Raw genomic sequence first — 24,038 nt, 5'->3', positions numbered from 1 at the left:
TTCAAAGCTAGTTTAATTACTTAAAACGTATTACTTAACAAAAATTTATCAACGGGAATATCAATTTTCAAAAAGATGCTCAAATTACAGTTTACAAAATAATCCACATTAACCTATCACATTATTTGATCCATTTTTCACTTCAATTTCATCTCAGCTTTCTTTAATTCTTCAGTCCGCTTTTTAGCTGTCTCGTAAAACTCATCCAGTTTGCCTTGTTCTGCTAACACTTGCAGAAGGTTGACAATAAGAGGTATATAGTTATGACGTCTCCGCACGTTGTCCGTTTTGTACTGCTTCAGTTTGGAATTTTCGGCGTCCAATAAAGATTGTAATCTTGCCATTTCAATCATAGTTTCATCGTTATCTTCAATACCTGAATTGAAACATATAGATGGATGAAGCTACTTCAGTATTTTCAATTGACTCGATCTAAAAAAAGCTCGTATTTGATACTTTTTAAATTCTTCGTAAAAACTGCACAGGTAAAAACTGCATTTCGAGTTCTACAGAAAAACTTATAAACTCTTGAAAACTATGTTTGTAATGGGGGAGTTTGTAGTAAGGTGCGGACTCTGAGTGCGGAAGCCCTCATCCCGATTTGAGGACAAAAAGTCAAATGACCAGACGAAAAGTCAGTAGTACATAACGAAAAATTGCATAAAAAGATCAATTTGAAACATAGCCGACAGATTGCCGGAAAATAGCCGCGATAGACGCTTGGGGCCTTCCATGAATTGAAACAACTAAAGAGATTAGATAGACAGATTGACCACCAGTCCTTTAATAGACCACTAGACTTTTTGGGTTAGCTTTGGACTGTCATTTTTATGAGACACATAAGCTCTATAAGGAGAAAGCCCTAACAGGGCTTTTCAAAATTAGGATCTTTTGAAGTTTGTGTCCCCTCAGCTTAGTGGGCGCATATTATTTGCACCCCTCAGATGCACGTGCAATATTTTTTACATGGTGACTTACTATGTAACGGCACCTGCTCTGTAAATGGGGGGCGCATAACGTACTGGGGGGGGGGGGCGCATAACGTACTGGGGGGGGGGGGGGGGGGGCACAAACGGAGAAGATCCCAAAATTAATATTCGAAATCAGAAACTCAAGACTCTTACAATCAAGAATTAGGGCATATATGTTTGGCACTACTTAGATGCACACTATTGACCTTTGATAAGTAAATGTTCATAAAATTTAAAGTTCCATAAGTGAGTTCAGAAGTCAATTTTTTGAGTGAGGTAAGTCACGCAATTGACCTGAAAGCGGAAATGACGTCACGAACACAAATTTTAAATGCAAAGCCGTAGAAGTCACTGAAGTGATTGAAAAAGTCAATTCCAAGAAGTCAGGGTAAGACGAAACAAAAGTCTGTTAGACGAAGTAAAAAAATTAGGAGCGCTATAATAGCAGCCAGGAATTGAGCACGCGGCTTTTAATAAAAATTCCCTTGCAAGTCATTAAACAGTAGATTAGCATTTCCAGCAGCTAAAACAGAGAAGCTCCTCAGCAACCTATTGTCATGAGGTTTACCAGTTTATCCTGTTTCTAAAGGCGAAAAAACAACGAAAATTTTGTAATTAGACTTTGACGAAAAATGCATTAGGAAACAAAGACAATTAATCGGACTGCTAAAAACTCTGTTTAATGGCAACTAAACAGCAGATTAGCATTTGTGCGTATCATGCATCTTAGAATTTTGGTACATGTCACCAAATCGTGGTTCCGGCTAACTGAAACACCGTTCAGTTTAAATGTTAAACTGTTTCCCGCAACCCTGCGATCGGTAATTTGGTTGATTTCTGAAAGCTTTTTAATGTCAGTAATTGGCTGCACCATTTGCTCAGCTTACGTTTTTGTAGTATTATTAGTTTGGTCCTTTTGTTTCGTTGTATTTGTAAATCGTTTTGCTCATTTTATTAACGCCTCTGGTGTTCTCCATTGCTAGCTTTTGAAATAAGCAGACTAGACGAAAAAGAATTTGAGTTGATCATTAGATCTCAGCAGTTGTCATGCGTTTGCCGCATATAAGACCTGATACCCCAGTTAATCTTGCGATTGATGCGCCACAATCCTTGCAGAGAAAAATGTGAAAATTCCACAGAAACAAAACAATTGACTTAAAAATTAGTACTCAATTCTAAAGCTATTTGATCCCTAACAAAACTTATCGCGCGAATAGCGGTTGTCAAGTTGCTCGAAAATATGATCAAATGATTTCCAAATGCTCCACAATTCCGAGATGTCGGTAGCTTTGCGAAAGTTTTAGAACGTTTCCTTTAAAATGGATGTTTAGTCAATTTCATTTCTAATACAGAAATGTAGGAGATCCGCATTCAAAACGAGTGAGATTTTATTCAAGTAGCTATCTGCATTCCAACATTTTCAATGAGTTCTAAAAAATGGTAATTTGAATTCAAAAACAGATTGTGTAATACCGATTATTACAGATTGCATTTAATCTTTTAGAACAGACACTAAAACAGCAATTACTGTTTCCGAAAAATTGAAGGTGTTTTTAAATGGAAACCGTATTCCGCATTTTCTATTATTGTATCTATTAACAAGTTGTTGGTCCTCTTTTGACTGTAACATATGAAACATAGCCGGCAGATTGCGGGAAAATAGCCGCGATAGCGTGGCCCACCATGAATTGAAACATCAAACGAAATAAGATTGACAGATCGACCACCAGCTTTTTAATAGACCACTAGAATTTTGGGGTTAGATTTTGACTGTCAATTTTATGAGAAGCATTTGCTCTACAAATAAACATAACCGACTAACGTCGGGCGAATTGCTCTCAAACGACCGGCGAGCGGTTGGCTTCGTCAGTAGCTAGCCACGGGGGGGGGGGGGGGGGGGGGGTGCACTGGGGGCTGATGGGGGCAACATTGGGTTGGGGGCAACAGCACGGTGGGGATGGGGGTCAACGGGGGGGGGGGGGTTTCTCAACCTCTCAGAACCGCCCTTCACACCATAAGTATAAGTATAAGTCTCCAAAACAGAGCTGAAAGGCTCTAAGAGCACTTAATGCCCGCTGGGCGCTACCTGTTTATCCCGTTTTTGAGGACGAAAAGTCAAAAGCGTCAGACGAAAAATCGGTCAAGCGAAAAATCGCATTAAAAAAAGACCAACAGGACTAATATAATTGCTACAAACTTTGTTTGAGAGCAATTAAACAGCCCTAGTGGAGCTTTTTAAAAATTAAAATTTCATATTAAAACTCAAGACTCTATTACTCACGAGTTAGGGCAACTAAGTTTGGCACTACTTAGATGCACACTATTGACCTTTAATTTAGTAAATGTTCATAAAATTTGAAGTTCCATAAGCGAGTTCAGAAGTCATTTTTTTGAGTGAGATAAGTCACGCAATTGACCTGAAAGCGGAAATGACGTCACGAACACAAATTTTAAATGCAAAGCAGTAGAAGTCACTGAAGAGATTGGAAAAGTCAATTCCAAAAGCCAGGTTAAGACGAAACAAAAATCTGTTAGACGAAGTAAAAAAACACAGCGGGACAAGTCCTGATATACAATTCATAGAATTTTCAATGACTAAACGAAAACTTAGACCTAGAACGGAATATGAGTGAATTGGGAAAACCATTTCGAAAAAAATCAGATCGAAAAATTAAAAAAAAACAGGAAATCAATGTCAAAAAGCCGCATGTGAACAAAAAAAACCAATAGCGATAAATTGAAATTTGGTTCAAACAAAAACATAGGTCTAGAATAAACGATGAATGGATTGGGAAAACCATTTAGAAAAAAATCTCTACTTCAAAATTATAGCAAAAAAATTCACGCCGCAAAACCACTCGCTTTTTCGCTCCACTTCCTGTTTCGGCGTGACCAAAATGACTTCTCCAATTTGACTTCAAAAATAATGAAAATGTGCGAACAGATCTTAAAAAAAAGACAGCGCCCCAGTGCAATTCAAATTGTTTGAATTGTAAAAAAATTGGGGCGCAATAATAGCCGCCTGGAATTGCTGACGCGGCTATTAATAATTATTAATAATTATGAATATTATTTGTACGCTCCTTAGCTTAGCTTTAATAGCTCAAGCATTTTAAAAACCCCGGTCTTGGCAATTTTTTATTATCCAGGTCATACAGTTTTACAGATAAATTTCAAATGTGGCAAAACCTAAAACGAAAACATACCCGACAGATTGCCGGAAAATAGCCGCCGTTGATTCCAATACGCATGATTGGGATTGAACGAAGAGAATATATTGAAAAAAAAAAGATTTTTGTACAAAAATATTTTTTGAGTCCGATTTATTTTGATGGCATTTTGTAGTTGAACATACTTCTGTTTCTTAGAGAGAGGCTACAGGGGCTACTATCAACACCAATAAGCATTAGAGGTGGTAACTAAGACTTAAAGGAACGACGTTCAAATAGCGGGCATCTAAAATTGGGCTTTATGGGTTATCCCGTTTCTATTTCTGACTTCAATTTCTTATACCGACTCTGTTCATTTTGAATTGCTTTGCTTAGCAACTGATGTTCAAATTCACTTTTAGCAGAATGAGAGAAGAGATAAACTAGCCTAGAGAAGTCAAAAAGATTTCACGCAAAACGTCGAAAAAGCGGCAAAATGGTAAAGCGAAAAAAAGTTTGACGAAGTAAAAAAAAAACATAGCCGGAAGAATTCCGGAAACGACTCGAAGCAGAAATCTGACTATTCTCACTAAGCAGATGCATCACCAGCACATTACCAATCGACAGACATTGTAACCAATTCACAAATAAAAGACTGGAGAAGTGGAAACTTGACAAAGAACAGAAGCAAAAAATAATATTCTCTAAAAATCCAAACAAAATTCTCTACAAAAAGATAACATGCAGCTTCCCGTCCATAACTCATAGAAATCAATTAGTTATATATTTGGCTTGATCAATCGCCCACCTAGTACTTGCAGAGAAACGTTGAACAACAAACTAAAAAAAGACTAAGAAAAACTCTTTAACGAATTAGAGTTTTGTATAATTTGTTTAAATGAAAACTGCCCTGCTAAGCCTTCAAGTGCAAACTCATAGAATCAATACCTACAAAAATGCTCCTGTTTGAGAAAAAGTTAAAAACAAAAAAACATTAAATTGGAAGAAATAGGCAAAAAAACTTAGCAAAAAGACAAAAAGTGGCCAAAATTTGTAAAAAAACAACTCATAACTATTATCAATCAAAATGAGAGACATCCAAAAAAACTACAACAACTGAATTCCACTAGAAAACTCCCCAAATGCTATCAAAGGTTGAGGAAGAATAGAAACGACATTTAAAACCAAATTGAACAAAAAAAAACGAGAAAAAGTATGGTGTTTTTTTTTAAATTTTACAAGAAAAAATAAAGCCAAATAAAGTTACTTTGAGCAAATAGAGCAAAGAATTGCTCAAGAAATAATGGGCAAGTCATAACAAGCTAAAAAAATTGTCTACGATTGAAAAAAAAACGAAAAAAAGCAAAAAATTAAAGTGGTTAAAAAATGCTCTATTTTTCTGTCATTTTTCTTCAGAAAAAAATGTTTTATACCAACAAAATTATAGTCAATGTATATCCTTGATAATCTTTGAGTAACGAGCTTCTATGCAAATTGCATTTAAAGCAGTAAAACAAAACAAAAGGCCAAAATACATTAAATTTCGTCGAAAAATCAGCAAAACTGATCAAAAACCTCCAAATTTGCATAAAACTCCAATTAACTACTTGAAACCTTCAATTCCTTTCAGAACGAGCCCAAATCCAATACAATATCATAATCAGACCTCATAAACAAGAAAAATTGCAAGAAACTGCTTTTAAAAGCCGCACGTGAACAAAAAAATTTCGCTCGCTCAGAGAAAATTTTTTCACACATCAATTTCTCGCTCTCTCAAAAACAGCGGTATGAACAAAAAAACACTCTTTTTTCGCTCCGCTCTTCACTTTTGTTCAGCAACCAAATCACTCCAAATTTTTTCACGCGTTTCATTTCCCGCTTAAAAATTCATTCCGATAAAATTGATTAAAAAAAGGACTTCTCCAATACTCCTCTTCGAGTCGTAATACGAGCGCAATAATAGCCGGCTGAGAAGATGAGGGCGGCTCTTAATCATTAAAACTGTAATCAATGTTTGTGTTATCAAAGGAAATTATCTCTTCATTGAAAGCAACTATATCAATAAAAAAACTTTTCTTCAGGCATTACTGATGGATTTCTGATCACTTAATTTGCATCCATATCTATCCATTTTTACGAATGAAACTTCACAACTTTAAGAATGACGAATCACAACTTTTAGACAAACTGAGCAGCTTGCACGTCTGTATTCAAGTCTTTGAAATTTTTCGTAGTTAATTACTTTCTCAATTTTTAGTTAGTTTGAATTCATTGAACAGATGGTGTTCTTTACTATCAGTTCCTTAATTTTATTCGTTATCCAAAATTAGGATTTTTGATGGTTTTGAAACTGCACAAACCGATGGTTACTGGAGTTCAACACAAAAAAAACCGCTGAAACCACAGAAAATCGCAGAAGTAAATAAGAAAATAAAATTTAGCTCAGCATTATATGTTGATTATTTTTCCTTTCCTTTGAGAAAAGAGTAATTTTTGATCAAAATTGCTATGCTATTCGAGTATAAACTTATGTTCCTCAGAGAACAAGAAGCAAACTCCGAGAACATCTCGTAACAATTTGATTCATTGTCTGCCAATCAACAAATGCTCAGTCTCTATTAAGATTTGCCTTTCTTCCTATAACAAATATTCCACGTGATTTTTTTTAAAGTTCATATGATATGGCACAAGATTACGATCGTTCTCAAAAGGCGGCAAAGAAATCTGTCATTCTGTTATCTAGTTTCTTGCCATCAAACAGTGATCGATAATTCAATGGCCAGTTTTACTAATGTGTGTGGGAGTGTCTACATTGGTTAGTTAAAACTCTCGCCTGATGACAAATTGAAGAGCAGGTCTTTCCCAGAACTATTCGATAAACTATTATAATTAGCAAATAAAAAGAAATAATGTCTACTGCAGATCATGCGCTAGAAAAATTTGCCCAGTTAATTCAGCAAGGAGTTAACAGGCATTTTGCTTGGGTTGCTGGAAACATTTATCAGACTCTTTTTTGCAACGATTCGTTAATTTTGACCCACATTGAAGAAAAAATTTCGTTATCTATGTCGGACTCCCACTTGGGCAACAGCTTGTAGTGATTTTAAGCCAAATTCCTAAAACCATCCGACAACAAATTAGCAGACGCTATTACCCTTATGTTTTAACATACTTAATGGCCATGGCCATGACTCAGCGGCCCGTGGGACTTGATATGAAACTATCACAACCGAACATGGGATTAAATTATCCGCTTGTTAAATCATACGTGTAAAAGCTATTTTCTGCTAATTAGTACTCGGATTATGGAACGAAAATATCAATGTGAATTGGGTATAATGAGCGAAAACGTAGCATATACAAGAGAAGCACACGACTGCAATAATTGCTACAACCTTCGATTGAAAAATTCAAAATTTGTGTATATATAGCATACCTCCTGTCTTCTGCCTGAGCTCCTCAATCTCCTTCTCGTATTTGGCTCTGCGATCTAAAAATTAATAACACAATTTAAATGCATGAAGAACCATTTTGCCCAGAAAGCCTGCAATCACTACAAAACAAATTTAGTTAACAACATAATAGCAACATAAGTCTGGCATAGCGTTTTTTATACGTTAAGCACTCAAAATTTAAGTATTCGGCAAGAAGAATAATTTTGGTGACTGGAACAAGTAGACAAACTTTTATGTCTTCGCGAACTATCAGAGGAATAATGAATCAATACACACAAAATTAGCAACCCACCAATTGCACGCAACGGAGCTTAGGATATGTTGACATGAGCTAATTCAAAGACGGAATGTGTACTCAAAATTCACCTGTGATGAGAGCCATGAGGTTGAATCTGATCTCGGAAGAAGCATACTTCTCGATTCTTTTCTGGAGCACCTCTCTCGCTAGAGTCAACCAGTCCCCTTTATCGTTGTCTACTGCTCCGTGGTCCAGAGGCCCTTCTTGTAGACCATCCAGCTCATATAATCTAAGGTAAAGAAAATAGAATTTGCATCAAATGGTAATTGAAATGAAAAGTTTAACTCACTGACGATAAATCCTTTTGCACAAAATTTCACATGACCGCAATATAAACATGGACTATTACAATGAAAATTAAATTAAACTAGCAGGTCCGTAAAGGGTATCTGAATGCATCTTATCTTGAAACTTAAAACAATTGATATTCTCATTGAAAACTTATTCGTGATAACTGGTGTACATGCAATCGTTTCATAGAATTTTTCTGCAAAACTGCTTTAGACACAGCAACAAAAAATGAAGTGAGCCTAATATGTCAAAGAAAAGTTTTAAGCGAGTTAGGAGTAATAGACGTTCTCACAGAGCATTACAAAATCAAAAAAGATAGAATGAGGTATGAAGAAGGACAAAAAGAGATAGCGATAGCAGGAGAAATATATAAAGAATCGGAGAGCAAAAAAAGGTTCAACGCAGGAGAAGGAGAGAGAAGGAGAACAAAAAAATTAAGAGTGGAAGAAAGCCAACGGTAGCGAAAAGCGGAAAAAAAGAACTAACGAGAAAAAGAGAAGGTAAAAGTAAAATTGATGAGACAGGAAAGAACATAAAGAATACAATGCATCAAAAACCATAAGAACATGAGAACCCCACCGTAAGAAACACAATAGCAAACAAAAAATTGAATCAAAAACAGACCAATGAAAAGAAAAGAAGTTAGCAAAAAAACCAAGAAAAGAAAAAGAAAGAGACAGGAGGAAAGGAAAAGTGAGCGAGAGAACGAACGCAAGGAAAAACGAGAGCGATAGAATGAAGGCAAATGGTAAGCAAAAAGAAAAGCCATATTCATGAGGGAGAGAGAGAAAGTACAAGAACAGCGAGATAGTGAGCAAGCGCAAAAAGAAAACATCACAGTTAAAAACGGTTGAAGAGCAGAAAAAATAGAAGATCGCACCAAAGAAAAAGATAAAGAAAGAAACTGAAAAGAGGGAGAGATGCAACAGTTGAAAAGAAAGGAGAAAACAGATCCTGGGTGAAACAATGAATTCCAGTTCTTATAAACAGGATGAATTTGCTATTGAGAACACGATGGATCCGGCAAAGGCGAAGAATGTGCTGGTAAAAAAGAATAGCTGGCAAGCCTTTGCGAAAGCTTTTAAGAAGTCGACAAACACAGAACTGAGTTTAGGGGCTGGCTAAGGCCACCAACAAAATTTTCTTCGAAAAACTTAAAGAAGGAAAATTATATACCTATCATGTTTTGTATGCAATAATTTATTAGTAACAACCCTTAAGAAGAAAAATCCTTCTACTGAGCGCTGAAAAAAAGTATTTATTTCAAGACCTCAGTTTTGTGTTATATAATTTTTTGGCACCTAACTTTGGTTTTTGCATCTGTACCTTTTGGGTCTTTTACGCTTCACAAATTTTGTTCGCTGAATACATCTGTCTTATAAAACTTCCGTACAGTGAAACTTTGACAAAACAAATTTGCATTATCCACCTTTTATTCCTTGACGTTTTCGGTGAGTGACTTTTCTTCACAAATTTTCTTCACAGACAACCTTTTTCATCAACAACAATACCATGAACCCTTTTGTCTTGACACAATTTTGATAATTTACCGTTTCAGAATCAAAGTTTTTCAGTCATGGACCGTTTTTTCCAGCAGTTTTTGGTTACAGACCCTTTTCTTAACAACTAATCCGCCAATGATTTTTTCGACACTACTGTTTTTGTTTATTGAAACAAGGATTATTGTCTTTTTTTTTAACAAAGAAATTTCGGCAACGAGTTTTCTCGCGAAACCTTTTTTCGAAGATATCAATGACCTTTTGGCAACACTTTTCGGTCAATGACCTTTTTGTATCATTTTTCGGTCAACGACCTTTTAGAAATTTTAATCGGTCAATGACCTTAAAGCACACTTTTTCGGTCATTAACCACAATTAAGCAACCACTTAACCATGCTCTTCGGTAGTACTGTTTAAACACTCTGCTCAGTGATGCCTCTAAATCATGCCGCCTTAAGTGTTCACGCGATTAATATATAGAAGATAGATTAATATTATAATGAACACTCAATTGACTAAATATTACTGGCAAAGCTGTAAACAAAAAAACCAAAATATTTAAAGGATTGAGCGCAGAAAAATGAAAGCAGAAGTAAAAATAACCAGGTGTTTGACACTTATGCTAAAAGGTTGGCTAAAAGAGTTCAGGCTAGTCCTTGAGATAGAAATAACCGATAAACAACTTCCTGGGCTCATGGCTTCTCAGGCAAAGCACTAGAAAGCACATAGCTTGTCATATGCGTTAAACATACACCCCTCAAGGAACGCCGACAATACCTCTTAGGTGCAAATAAAGATACCACCGGATTCGTAAAAAAAATGGAACAATCTTTTCACACTGTTCAAAGTGTTCGAATGAATTCACAGTTCCATTGAATAAGGTGAAAATGCTGAACCTCTAAATCAAAGTGAAATAAGCTTATTACAAAGGGCGGTTCTTAACATTAAAAGTTTCACCACTTGACCGATTTTTCATCTGATCTTTTCGACTTTTCGTCACAACCCCTGCAATAAGCTTAAGCGAGCCCAACCTAAACCATAGCCAGATACTGACCAACCAATCACTACTCTTTTGAGAGCAATTCACCCGACGTTACTTGGTTATGTTTCACGTTTTACTTCTGACGCAACGCACTTACTGTTTGATCTGAATGGAATTCAGAGTTCGGTCATTCAATTTGCACAATAATGTGAAAACGCTCAAGGTGAGAAGTAACGGAATAAAACGATAAAGACCGGTAATAAAATTTAGTTTAGGTAAAATTAGTTATCAAAATTTATTATAGTAAATGCTGATTGATACGTAAAGATAAGTAAATTCACCTAGCTGGGAATTCATCGCAAATTGTTTAGGAAGGCTAGCTTGAAGAAAAATCGGTCAGACGAAGGGGATCAAACTTTTATGTTAAAAACCACCCTTCAAACCATGAAATTGTCTCCTCAAAATAGACTAGTACAGCTCAGGCACTTAATGCCCTCAGGACTTCGTTTATCCCGTTTTGGGGACAAAAATCAAAGGGGTCCAACAAAAAATTGGTCCAGCGAAAAATCACATAAAAAAGACCACAGGACTAACATAATTGCTCTCTTTATATAAAACAATCGTTAAGTAATATGTCGTTATATAATATAATCGTTATATAATATAAAAATAACAATCGTTTGAGAGCAATTTGAAATATAAAATGTGGATGCAGTGAGACATGCACAACTTACAAAACCTCATTCAAAGGAACTCCGTAAAACGGGAAGCTGAACACACAAGTGGGCAACAAAATAGGTCATGTGATGATATTCACGCAATCCATGCAAATTTCTATGCCCGAAAACGCAAATAAGAAATTGCCCAGCTAAAATAAAAATCGCAGATTGCAGAGAAACAAAGTTGACATCAAATATATTAGGTGCAAAAGGTGCGAATCACAAAAAAACTATTTTAAAAAAGAATTGATCTCACATCTCAAGAGGCGAGCTGCACCAGCGTATATGTTCAGTACTGAGAATGTTAATCAAATTTCAAAGGCAATTTGGACCAGACATCTATATTCATATATTGAAGGAAATAGGATGGCATAAATTCATGTCGTGAAAAACCTTATGATAATGATGGTGGAGGCTTCAAAGGTGAATATATCCGAGTCAAGTTCTTGAATAATTGAAAGAAGCGAAAATAAACGAGTAAAAAATTTGGTAAAAGGACGATGGAAAGCAGAATACTAAACCCCCAAACATTAGAAAAAACAAGATTCAAATTGCAATATGCTCTGACTCATTTTTCGATCAAACTACTGCTGCGTGAAACGTTATAAAGCAGAACGGAACACTAAAAAATATCAGAGCTAGCAAACGAAACAAACAAAACAGCTATCAAGAAAACAATAAGCTTGTTCTTGGCAGTTCACGTCTCTCCTCAAGAATTTGGAATTTGTTAGTCACCAAAATACACTAAAAGAAACTTAATAAATAGGCGCCTTGTACAGTGATAAAACTGAATAGAAAATGACTTCTTCTTTATGAGGTTCAAAAAACTTTGCGGGTACTAGCCCTGGAATATTGCAACATTAAATTGGCGATCAACAAAAACGTTTTTCCAAGTCCGTATTTTGAGGATAAAGAACTGGAAGATTGCCAAAAAGCACCCGCAATAGCTTCGTAGACCTGCAGCTCAAATACAAAATATAAAAAAGAAAAAATCTTTTCATTAAATGCTGATACGTTAATCTTTTTTAAAGAATCTGTTAGCTGCTCTTAAACAACCTTCAATTAGCGTAACACACACTCACTTGACCATACCTCTCTGAAATGAAGAAAAGTCAGTTTTGTTATGAGGAAGTCATTTTAGAGAGTGAGGTAAATCACGTGACCAAAAACTTAATCACGGGAACGAACAAAAATCTCTCCATTAGGAGTGAAGATGACTTCACAGAGGCAGTTCAGTTGAAATTGCATGAACGAGTGAACAAAAAGCAGAAGTGATTGTGACGTCATTTGGTCGTAACAAAAATCGTAACAATGGTCGTAACAAAATTGCCTTTAAAATCAACTGGTACCGACTAAAATGACTACTAAAACCGAAAAATTCAACCAAAAATGAAAAACTTCCCATAAAACCAACTAACTAAAATATTACATTACTCCTATATATATAAAACACGCCAAAATTTTGTACGTAACTGAAAACCTGAAAATAATCGATCCACAAAAGTCAAGCCATGTTGGACTCCCAAAACGTCTTAATTTAGAGAGAAATTTGAATACAGCAAGAATTAATACAAAATTTATCAATTTCCGAAAGTTCCCTCAAAGGAAACACTATTTTACACTATAAAAACAGTAATCACTTGGTAACCAATTAAGCTCTGCACATTAATTGTCGCTTTATATTGAAATGAACTCGATAATTCTAAACGATAGCCAAAAAATAAATCAAATTGAAATTAATCATGAAAAAGACTAAAGAGACAGAACAATATTAAAAAGAAAATACTAAAATCGTATATTACTAAAACCTAGTCCTAAGAAACCTCGCAGAAAAAGAGGGTCGTTCAAAATTTTTGAAAAGTGAAGCTAGCGGAATCTCAGTGCCATATAACAATAAAATCAAACAAAAAATTAAGGAAAAAGAAAAATTATTAGATCAAAACGATAATTTTCAATCTAATAAAGGCAGGGCAAATAAAAATATAGGACTTGGGAGAATGCTGGAGAGAAGCATGCTAGAGCGTGGAGAATACAGACATTGTGAAAAAGATTATAAAACTAATACGCAAATTGAGAAACCAAATCAAAAATTAAATTGAAAACTTGATTAAATTAACTTAATTGGAAAACAAATTAAAATTCAAAAAGAAAACAGAAAACTGTAAAAACATGGAACTTTCGTTATTAATCGATCTAGGTTTAAAAAAATTACACAGCCATCTTCTTGTTTCAGTAAGTGAAAACAGCTGAAAAATAAAACAGATCGAAAAAAAAATGTTCAAAGAAAATTTTCACTGAATTGCAAAGAGTTATCGCCAAAAACAATTCAATTGGCAACAAAACAAAAGCAAAAACAAGGGCGCACCAAAAGACTTTTTATGGTAATTAAACTCAAAATACAAAAAAAACTTAGAAAACTTGGACAAAAAATACCTCACGTCAAAAAGAGACATCCAATTCAGGTATTATCAAAGAAACGTTGATTATCAAAGAAACGTATATATCAAAGAAACGTATATATCTAGAAACGTATATATCAAAGAAAAGTATTATCAAAGAAACGTATATATCTATATATCATATAGATATATACATATATGAATTTGCAATAACCTTCCATTGAATGGTACATAGCCAACAAAGTGGAACAGATCCTCATCTTTGGCCTGAGTTTGTTCCTCTATCTCAAATACCTGGTGCCTTGCAAAGCTGTTGTGCACTGATCTCAGTTGTTCCTGGTTGCTAATGGCCAATCCTGCCGTCTGTCCATCGAAGGACTTCGTAAAATCTGAACAAAGTACGAGAGATAAATGTGAGCTTCGACATCTGTATATGTGATAAGAAGGACAAAATATAGTATCAAATAGAACTCCACTATAAACAATTCAAAACTATAATTCGAAGGTCACAATCAACGTCACAGGCATCAAAGATTCAAATGGTTTGCAGTGAGCAAAAATTACCTTTGAAAGCCTTCAAATTGTCGCCCAAATCCAACCCATCGTTGGATACATTGAGCAGGATGTTGATGATGGCCTGAGTAGCACATGCATTGTGAATAACTTGTTTGGCAAAGAACATCTCATCTAGTCTAAAACATCATCAAAAGCGAGGGCATTAACTAGTGGGATTGAAATTTTACCTCGGGAGAGTTGAAAAATTGACGGAACAGCTATTTCGACATTATTCAATGAGGGAAGGAACTCTATGCAAGCTCCCCCACCCTCCCCAATCCCCCTTCTCCCCCCCCCCCCCCCCCCCCACAATATTCACCAGACAAAGACATGAAAGGTGGAAAGGCAACGAAAAAGTCAGGACAGATCTGCAAGTTGAATTTCACCGAAGATGACTAAAATAACGAAATAACTGATTCAACCTTTGTTCGAGACCAACTGTTCGAGGTATAAAGCATAAACAGCTTCTAACCTACTATCTTGAACCAGAGCACCTTCACTCTTAGTCTCAGCAGCTTTGTCGATCTTGAAGAGGAAAATTAAGCCCAAAACGGGCTTCAGAGGAGTGAAGGACTCGTCGTCCAGGGAGTAGATCTCTTCCACTTGCACCCCTGTCGCCCCAAAACCTCGGATCAGTTCAGAGAAAACTCCAGGGTCTGACTCAATCAGACACCAATTTCCAGCACCCACATCTCCCATACTCAAATCTGAAGTTTTAACTCCTAATAAAGCTGCGATATTTACAAAGACTGCAATGTCGTTGCTAGAACCGATAACCGATGTCCTGACGAAAAATTCAATGCAAAAAATCCCCAGCTTCTGAAATTCCAATTATTTTGACTTAAAATTAAAATTACCAGAAGATCTTCTCATAATTATACCAAAGTAAATTTTAATCGCCGCAGCCATCTCCTCGGGTTTGCCATAAATGATCTGATATTGCAAGAACTCTCTTCGGAAGCATGGGAAACAAGGCCTCGCACGCTTTAGTGTAAAAAAATGCTTTTTTAGTCCCACAGGCTAGATTTTTGCGTTGTTTAAATCAACTTCTCAATTAAATCTAAGTAAACATAGATGAGACCATTTTGAAACACACTTCAGCAGCCTGAGAAAAGAAATAAGGACGAACAAAATTTATTTATCAATTACAATTATTCTACATATCTGATAGGACAAATTTCAGTAGGAAGGAAACCAGAATAAATGGAATACAACATGATATCTGGAACAGAAGTTACAGAATCCAAGAAAAAACTTTGGACATTTGAATAGTTATAAAATGCCCTTTTCCATTTAGCTTATTTAGTCAATACTGATAACACACTCCATATGAAGATCATTGATGGCTGTATTAACGCACAAATTGACAAAAACAAAACACTTGTAGACACAGAATATAGCCGTTTTTTCCGCAACCCATTGACAAATATCTGCGGTCCGAAAGGTCATGCTTCCGCCCATTAATAACTCTAATGCCATAAGCAACAGCATACGAAGCAATTATCTGTCCCAGAAAGGTCGTATTCCTATTAATTTAATATGATGAGATCTAACAAACTCACAATTTACGCTTTATGGAAGGCTTAACTGTTTAGCTAACAAGCACAGACTAAGGAACTCATAAGACGTTTCTGAAACGTGCTGCTCGCACTCTTACTCCTGCAGCTGTAACAGTTTTGTTCTCAATTGCACAATCTTGTCCTCTTGCTTCTTGATGTCCTCTTCTGTGACCAGGTACTTCTCGAACATCGGCTGACTATAGTTCACCCAAACAGCAGGGTTATTCTGTATTGCCTGAAGACAATTACAAATTATTCTATTGTAGACCGAAGACACAAGACGCGATTATTCTTATTTATTATGTAAATTATGTACCATGATTAAAAATAATAATGAATATGAACAAAGTACAACATAAGCCAAAAAACATTTACCAAATCAAGCGTGTTTTTTCTTTAAATTCCTTTTTTGCTATTTCATTAATGGGATCTTTTGCAAAAGGGGGCCCTGTTCTTGAATAGAATTTAAGCGAGCGATTTATTAACTAGGGCAATTAGCTAGGGCAATTAGCTAATTTATTTATTATGCTAGGGCAATTAGCCGAATTGGAATACAAAGCGAAAAGAATTTCCGACTGGCGGGTCGGTGGGCGCGCGTCGCCGCGATAACCGACCCGCGATTTCCGGATTACATCCCACAGCGCGTGGGAGGCATGGCCGTAGACAGCGGTCCGCAATTGCGCTTAAACTGATATTCGGTTATCTAAACTGTAGGCCAAATAATATTGTGGTAAAGTATAGCACAAAAGGGGTGGCAATTCTCTACTAGGTACCAAGGGGGGGGGGGGGGGGCAATTGTTGAAAAGATCCCATTAATGTTACATTTTTCAGAAATTACATCAAAAATGCAAAACGAGCTCCTCAAATTTTCCAGCTAAACTGGCTCCAAGTGTTTTATTATCTTACCTGGTGCAATCCTTGCACAAGTACAAGAAAGAAGTGCGTCTAGCTGAGAGATAGATGATGTGACATGAAATATCTGACAGTGATGTACTACAAAGGTTTTAAACTTCGGCATCTATTTTTACCGAATACATTAACGCATCTGTGAAGATTAAGAGAATATTCTTTTTCTGATAGTGCTAATTTAGACTCTGTAAACTGCTTATTTAAGAACTCTTAAGATATTGAAGAAATTAGTACTCAGCCAACACGATAAATTTGTGCCGAAGAAAAACTTCAAAACGAACACTACTATCAAAAGTAGAAGCTGTTTCTAAATACTCAGAGTGAGGGTAGAGGACAAGTTTTGTTTTCTCGGTTACATTATTTCTTTCAGAACCTAGTTCCTAAAATAGTTATATTTGGTCCAAACTCACACATCTCTTGCCCCGCTGTCAGCTCATTATGTTGCTTATAATTCGATTCAATATTTTCCTTCCAGCGCTTTGGTTTATCGCTACTGTTGTAATTACTTTTCTCTTAAACCTTTATGCCAGCATTAAAATATCAGCATTTATAGTCAATTTGTAATACCCTCTTTGAGAGGAAGATCGGAAAACAGAACAAAACCTACGATTGCGTTCAAAACGCGCAAAGAAAGACGCTCAAGGAGCTCAGAAGGTCTTAACTATATAAAAACATTCAAAAGCTAGCAAAAAAGCATTGCAAAATCATATAGATTTTAATCAATTAAAGATTTAGCAAATAAAACAAAAAACTTCGACGATTAGCAGAAAAGCGGAAACAATTATAACTGGCATCCAACTTTCAAATTTCTTGAAACTATAGAGAAATTAAAACATGAACCGACTAATATCGGAAGAATTGCACTCGAACGACAGGCGGGTGGAAAAACATTTCACCACGCCGGAATTCGAACCATTGACCTCCCGATCCCTAACCACAAGCACTGCCCACTCAGCTATCAAACCCTTCTTAATGCTATGCTGCAACCGATTTTATATTATCAACCAGCTTTACTTCGGAGTGAGAGCAATAGAGATCAGTCAAAAATGAAGAACCAAAGCGTGAAAAAGTCACTTGAGAAATCAAAGAATGTTCAAGAAAAGCGCAAAAATGGTCAGGCAAAAAATTTGCATAAAAAAGATTAACACGGTTACAATAATTGCTATGAAATTCGTTCAAGAGCAATTAATGAGGATCAACTTTAAAGTTTGACCAATGAAAACATACCCGGCAGATTGCCGGAAAATAGCCGCCGTTGATTCCCATAACTCTATTGGGATTGAACGAAAAGAAAATATCAACAAAAACTGATTTTTGTATGAAAAAATTTTTAAGTGCGATTTAATTTGATGTCATTTCGTAATTGAACATACTCCCGTCTCAGTGAGAGGCTACAGGTCTAGTATCAATACCAATAAGCATAATAGATAGTAACTAAAACTTATGAGAACAAAGTTCAAGTACCGGGCATCTAAAAATGGGCTTTAAGGGTTTATCCCGTTTCTATTTCTGACTTTGATTTTTTTTTGTATCGACTCTCTTCATTTTGAATTGCTTTGCTGAGCAGCTGCTGTTTAAAAGGACTTTGAGCAGAATGACAGAAGAGTGAAACTAGCCCAGAGAAGTCAAAAAGATTTCACGCAAAATGTCGAAAAAGCGGCAAAATGGGTAAAGCGAAAAAAAATTTCGACGAAGTAAAAAAAAATAGGAGCGCTATAATAGCCGGCTGAGAAGATGAGGGCAGCTATTAAACACTCATAATTTAAACAAAGTGACTCCAATTCACTTGTCAAAAGTTTAAGCATTTTCTATTAACCACAGAAACACATCTTTCTTTTGTCGCAAATCATCGGAACAACCCATAAAACACACTGACGTCATACAATCTGGGTCGAGCGAGAGATCTTAAGAGAATTCAAAGCGTGGGTAAATGTAAAACATAACGTCAGAGGAACTGAGCTAACTAACCTCGAACGACATGCGAGGGAAATTGAAATTAGAGTGGAAGTAGCTTAGAAAAGTTTTATGGGTGCAAAAAACGCCAGGGTTTCAAACCCCGGACCTCCAGGATGCCAGTTCGACATCTTAATCATTAACCTACACGGGCGTTGATTCTCTTTCGCTAACAATCGCTTCTAAATTAGCAACAAAATTTACATCAAAAAGAGCATCTTAGATCACTCAAAAATGAAGAACTCAGACGCGAATTTAACATCCATTGATTCAAAAGCCATTCAAGAAGTCGAAAAATGTTCTAGAACAAAAGCGCAACACCGGCCAAACAAAAAAATTGCACCCAAAATCAAAAAGACACGTTTACAATAATTGATTCAAACTTCATTAGGAGCAATTAATCAGGCTGCCTCAAATTTTATCTTGGCGAGCATATTATAAAACTCATTACAACTTAAATTGAAAAGTAAACTAAATTTTATTTGAAATTCAGTCACTCAATAGCCAAATCAGACAAGCGCTGTTTCAAGAAGGGTCGAGTGCTGTTAGGACAGGAATGAGATGGGTTTTTCGTCTCAGTAGGTTCGGTGAGTGTAACATTCGAGACTAGTAAATCTCAGAGAGAGCACCTCAGCGAATTAACGCCTGTTAACCTGCTTATCTTGTATCTAATGACAAAAGTCAAATGGTCAGAAAAAACTCAGACGAAACGTCAGATGTACAAAAAATTGCAGGAGAATCAGCAGGACTAATAACATAGCCGGCAAAATTGCCGGAATAGCTGCGAAAAGACCTGCGTGCCATATAATAGAGATAGAAACAAATACAGATCTAAATTGAAAAAATCGACGCCGCTCAAAAAATTAGGCTAAAAAACATTCAGCGATAAATTAATAAAGCTTGTTAAAATTCATTCCACAGAAGCTTCTTATTCGGGACCTTTACTGCATATATGAGTTCCTTTGACCTTACACAAATTCAAATTAAACAAGTTTTAAAGTGCAAAAGTCATTTTATTGAGTGAGGTAAGTCACGTATGATCAAAATCTAATCACGCAAATAACCTAAAAACCTTCGCTAAAGCGAGTGAGAAATGACGACACGCGCGCAAATGCTGTTAGTGAGAGGAAGAAGTCATTCAGAAAATTTGACTTTTCAGCTTTGCTGTGTGAACAAATGTAAAACGAAAAAAGAGCGTCAGACGACGAAACAAAAAAAACATAGAAGGACAAGTCCTGACGTACAATTCAAAGAATTTTCATTGACTAAACAGAAACTAGACCTAGAACGGACTATGAATGGATTGGGAAAACCATTTAGAAAAAAGTCCGATCCAAAAAATTGAAAAAACAGTAAAAATCAAAGTGAACAAAAATCCACTAACTAGAAAGCGAATTTTTGTTCAAACAGCGTTTTCTGACTCTACTTTAAATTTAGAGCGAAAAAATTTCACGCCGCAAAACCACTCGCTTTTTCGCTCCACTTCCTGTTTCGGCGTGACCAAAATCACTACTCCAATTTGACTTCAAAAATCATGAAAATGTGTGAACAGATCTTAAAAAAAAAGACAGCGCCCCAATACAATTCAAATTCTTTGAATTGTAAAAAACCAAGAGCACCGCAATATAGCTACGCTCAGCTTACAGCTTCGCAGCTATAATAAATGCTATTAACGTCGTTTGATATTATGTTTATCTCAGCAGGTGCACCTAGAGTGAAAACGGGCCAGTACTGGATTTGAACCAGTTATCTCTTACTTGCAAGCCTTGTGTGCTTAACCATTACACCAACTGGTCTCGAACTTGGGCATCACTTACAACCCATTATCTCGTTCTTTTCCTTTCCCCATGTCTTCATTTCTCCAGCCAAGTATACGTTGAGCAAGTAAAGCTTCTTGTCCAGCTATCTCAGGCTAATATCGAGGACAAATTACATTAGGTTGTTCTCTCTCAACCAAAAAGTTGAGAGCAATCAAGACAACACCTACCGAAACAATCCGAAGCTCATCAAACTGTTTGATAGAATAAGAATCCAGTCTCAGATAATCATCGGAAGAATTTGCAAACTAAGGTATCTTTCATACAGAACATGAGCACCTTGGCCGTTAAAAAGAATTCAAGGAAGAAAAGTTGAAAACAATGAAGAATCTCTCTTTTGAACGATGAAGATCAAATTTTGGCGCTCTTTGAGCCCGCCGTTGAAAAGCCAGACAAAACACTAAATAAAGTTGCATTTATCTATTAGAAGTTCCATTCAATATACCTATAGCTTCGGGTACCTAAGTTGAAAAACTGAAATAGTTTTAAAACAACAAACCAACATTTTTTTACAAGATACAAAAAAATTGATAGCCTTATCAGGGACTGGCTGTTATTCAAGTGCTTGTTCATAATTCTTTTGCATCTGTGTACAAAATACTTTACAGGGCATATAGAACGAAAACCTGGCTGGCGTAAAGTTCTTAACTGCGCAATAATGTGAAGAGACGGGCCAAAAACCTCTACAACAGCTAAATAGCTTCGGTTACTTACCGCTTTTACCCACAATTTGTGATGTTCGGCATAGATGTAGCCGACGTCGTCATAATGCACTATTATAAAATTCGTGATACTACGAATATTACAGCCTAATTATGATTGCTGTAACTACGCGTCGGTAATCAACCGGGACTTTATAAATACTGCTTTTTCTGATGATAAGAGTAGCAATATTATGAAGATAGATTGAGTGACCTTAAAATGGTTGGGCTGTTGCCCAACAATGTGTAGCTCTTGCTGACTGGTGTAGTGGAGACAACCCACTGTACTTGACAGGACAACATCAGCTGGCGTCTCCAGTAGAGGCTTGATTGCCTCTGGCAGCTCGTAGTCTGAAATGCACATTTCTTTCCCAATACAATAAATATTCAATCTATATCGTCGTGTAAAACTTAGCGGTCAAAAAATTTCTCTGCCTCCATTACCGTAATGTTCGTATAATCAGGGTTACAGAAGAAGGACTTATTGGGAATAAAAAGGTAAACTTCTAAATCTTGATCGGCAAAGGGAGCAGAGAGCAACAGTATGAAGGGATTAATTTTAAAACTAATCCTATCTATAATAGTTTAGTAAAGCCGACATTTATAACCAAGTAACAACACTCGTATTCATTCAATTGGATACGAAAATAGCCCCCATCTTACATGCAGTTTTGAGTGAGGTGGCAAAATTAGACACGGGGCATCTTTAATTCACTCTTGAGGTTATTTCATCTTTAGTAAAGAAAAATCCGCCCAGAAAAGCGCTGTAAACCTCTTAAAATGTTTCGTGGTTTCACTTGAGTCAAATGAGCCATTAAATACCACACAATCAGATGCTCGGAAAATTTTCCAATTACTCACTTAAATTGCAGTCGACTTGAGTGGTTGTACATGAGGTGGAGTTGTTGTTGTCAATTTCAGCACAGCTTTTCACAGGTCGAGGCTGTTGCCTGGATAACCTTTTACTCCAAAATATCTGTCTCGGTTTGCGACGGTATGTCTTCTGGCCCGCTGTGACTCTTACTTCGGAGGTCTCATGATCACCGAGATAGGTGACAGATTGGCTGACTTTGTTCAGGATGCTTCCACTAGATATGGTGCGTTTGGGAAAAGAAACACCTTCCTATATAACACATTTAATTATGTTACCTTAAATCAATTCGAATGCTCAAGCAAGAGAAAACGATCTTGCGAAATAGCAGATATGAGCTGAATCTTAATTCCATTGTCGCGCGACTTGCTCTTACATCTGTGGGTTATTCCTTTACTATGTGGCGTACGAAAACAAATGAGAAAACCAATAACTGTTAAAAATTTTAGTTTTTTAGCCTTAGAAACAGCTAAAATCAAACTTTGAACAGTGGTCATATATATTTACGCAGACACAAACGGAAAACTGCTCGTTTAAATTTATCTGTAAACATATATTTCTTTTTGAATAAGATTCGGTTATCAGTTTTGAGTTCCTGTGGTAAGCTGTGCCAGCCTTTGAGCAGTGATATTTAGGAAAGGTATCAACCATTGGGTCAATTAATTTTTAGAAAGTCTGCTTCGATCTTCTGTACCAATACGGTGCCCACAGATTTCAGCTATTTTGAATGACATTTGCAATGGAAAATTTTGACTATAGACCGCAGAGTTTTGAGTTCTCCGCACCAATTAGCGAAAATATGGGAGAAGTTCAAACGTTGAAAACTTTTACCAAAACAAGTGAAAAAATTTGGCTCCAAGTAATTGGAAAAACTCTATTGGAACCTATTGGAAAAACCCTAAAAAGCCTATAAACTCGACCCTTTTGGACACAGCACACATGATTCAATTGATTCGCAGCCAGCGATTATATGATTAGAGATTACTCGGCCTTTATTTTTGAATAGCTGCAAGAGCTAATTTCTTTGATAAAAGGGAAGGCAAGCAAATCTCATTATTTCTAATTGTCTTCCAAATGATGAAAAACATCATTTTCCTAATTGTTTTCCAATGATGGTTCACAAAATCGGATTGCTAAGATATCTAAAAGTTCTCAATCCGGTCATAATTTCAGACACTAACCTTGACAATCTCTCTCTGCTTCTGCCGAAGCTTCCTTGCTTCGGGTCTTAGTGACCTTCCACTCTTGAAGTCAAAGTAGGCAAAATCAAAGTTTGGCAGGAGCTTTTGCAAGCTACCTAAGGATTTGGCTTCTGCATTTTCAGGAGATATGTAGACAACCTCTGTTTTGGATCCCATGATTCCTGTCTTTTGTGGTCTCTCTTCCCTCTTCCAACCTGTAGGCAGGTCAATGCTACTTGTTGCTCCTCCTGTATTTAAGACTCCTTTTTGTGACATTTTAAACTAAAATTACATCTTGTATAGCATTCTTCCGGGGGAAGAAAAGCTTCCATTGAAGCAGTATTGAGTAACTGAAACCAAAAAATCGCTTATATCACTACAAAATTGAAGTCCAATTTGAATTTAACTGATTCAGTTTCAAAATACCGAATAGTTAGGAATAATAGCATAGTTTTCAATGTAAACTAGGAACAAAACAAACAAATAGCGGACTAACACTGCTATCTGCATCGGTGTAACTGACGTTAAGCATAACTTATGATGAACGGCTAGTCGGGTTGCGTACCCAAGTGTTTCGCTTTCCCTTTAGTCATAATAGGCTCCAATAAATGAGATACAACGGATAAAACTAAACCCGATCTCTGCAAAAAGATTAGCCCAATTACGCCAACCTTCAGCTTGTATGGGGAAAATGAAGGAAAAGAAGTACGTATCCAATAAATCAACTCA

At 36.3% G+C, this 24,038-nt stretch overlaps 2 protein-coding genes across 2 annotated transcripts in view; both read right to left on the bottom strand.

The window, feature by feature from the left end:
* Window positions 1-30: 30 nt before the first annotated feature.
* Window positions 31-24,038, bottom strand: part of LOC142334666 (ubiquitin carboxyl-terminal hydrolase isozyme L5-like) — a 60,823-nt gene continuing 36,815 nt past the window's right edge. The window contains exons 2-7 of the mRNA XM_075382880.1: window positions 14,791-15,027; window positions 14,328-14,455; window positions 13,978-14,152; window positions 7,942-8,102; window positions 7,557-7,610; window positions 31-376 (exon numbers count right to left, since the gene is read on the bottom strand). Of these exons, the coding sequence (XP_075238995.1) occupies window positions 138-376; window positions 7,557-7,610; window positions 7,942-8,102; window positions 13,978-14,152; window positions 14,328-14,455; window positions 14,791-15,017 (984 nt within the window). The 5' untranslated portion in view covers window positions 15,018-15,027 and the 3' untranslated portion in view covers window positions 31-137. The remainder of the gene's footprint in view (window positions 377-7,556; window positions 7,611-7,941; window positions 8,103-13,977; window positions 14,153-14,327; window positions 14,456-14,790; window positions 15,028-24,038) is intronic.
* Window positions 15,437-23,629, bottom strand: LOC142334665 (methyl-CpG-binding domain protein 2-like). Its single transcript, XM_075382878.1, has 4 exons — window positions 23,310-23,629; window positions 22,119-22,380; window positions 21,472-21,608; window positions 15,437-16,112 (listed from the first exon to the last, which is right to left on the bottom strand). Exons 1-4 carry the CDS (start codon window positions 23,583-23,585, stop codon window positions 15,972-15,974), a joined length of 816 nt encoding a protein of 271 aa, XP_075238993.1. The 5' UTR covers window positions 23,586-23,629; the 3' UTR covers window positions 15,437-15,971.

This window comes from Convolutriloba macropyga, chromosome 2 (assembly GCF_964194025.1).
Source record: "Convolutriloba macropyga chromosome 2, txConMacr16.3, whole genome shotgun sequence".
In the NCBI taxonomy this organism is placed as follows: Eukaryota; Metazoa; Xenacoelomorpha; order Acoela; family Convolutidae; genus Convolutriloba; species Convolutriloba macropyga.
The sequence above is the reverse complement of the archived record's forward strand: the minus strand, read 5'-3'. Positions and strand labels throughout refer to the sequence as shown.

Coding starts and splice junctions, on each gene's coding strand:
- LOC142334665 (XM_075382878.1), bottom strand. CDS start 23,585: ATGTCACAAAAAGGAGTCTTAAATACAGGAGGAGCAACAAGTAGCATT. Junction 22,381..23,309: donor AGCAGAGAGAGATTGTCAAG/GTTAGTGTCTGA, acceptor TGTGTTATATAG/GAAGGTGTTTCTTTTCCCAA. Junction 16,113..21,471: donor AACAGCCCAACCATTTTAAG/GTCACTCAATCT, acceptor AATTGTCTTCAG/GCAATACAGAATAACCCTGC.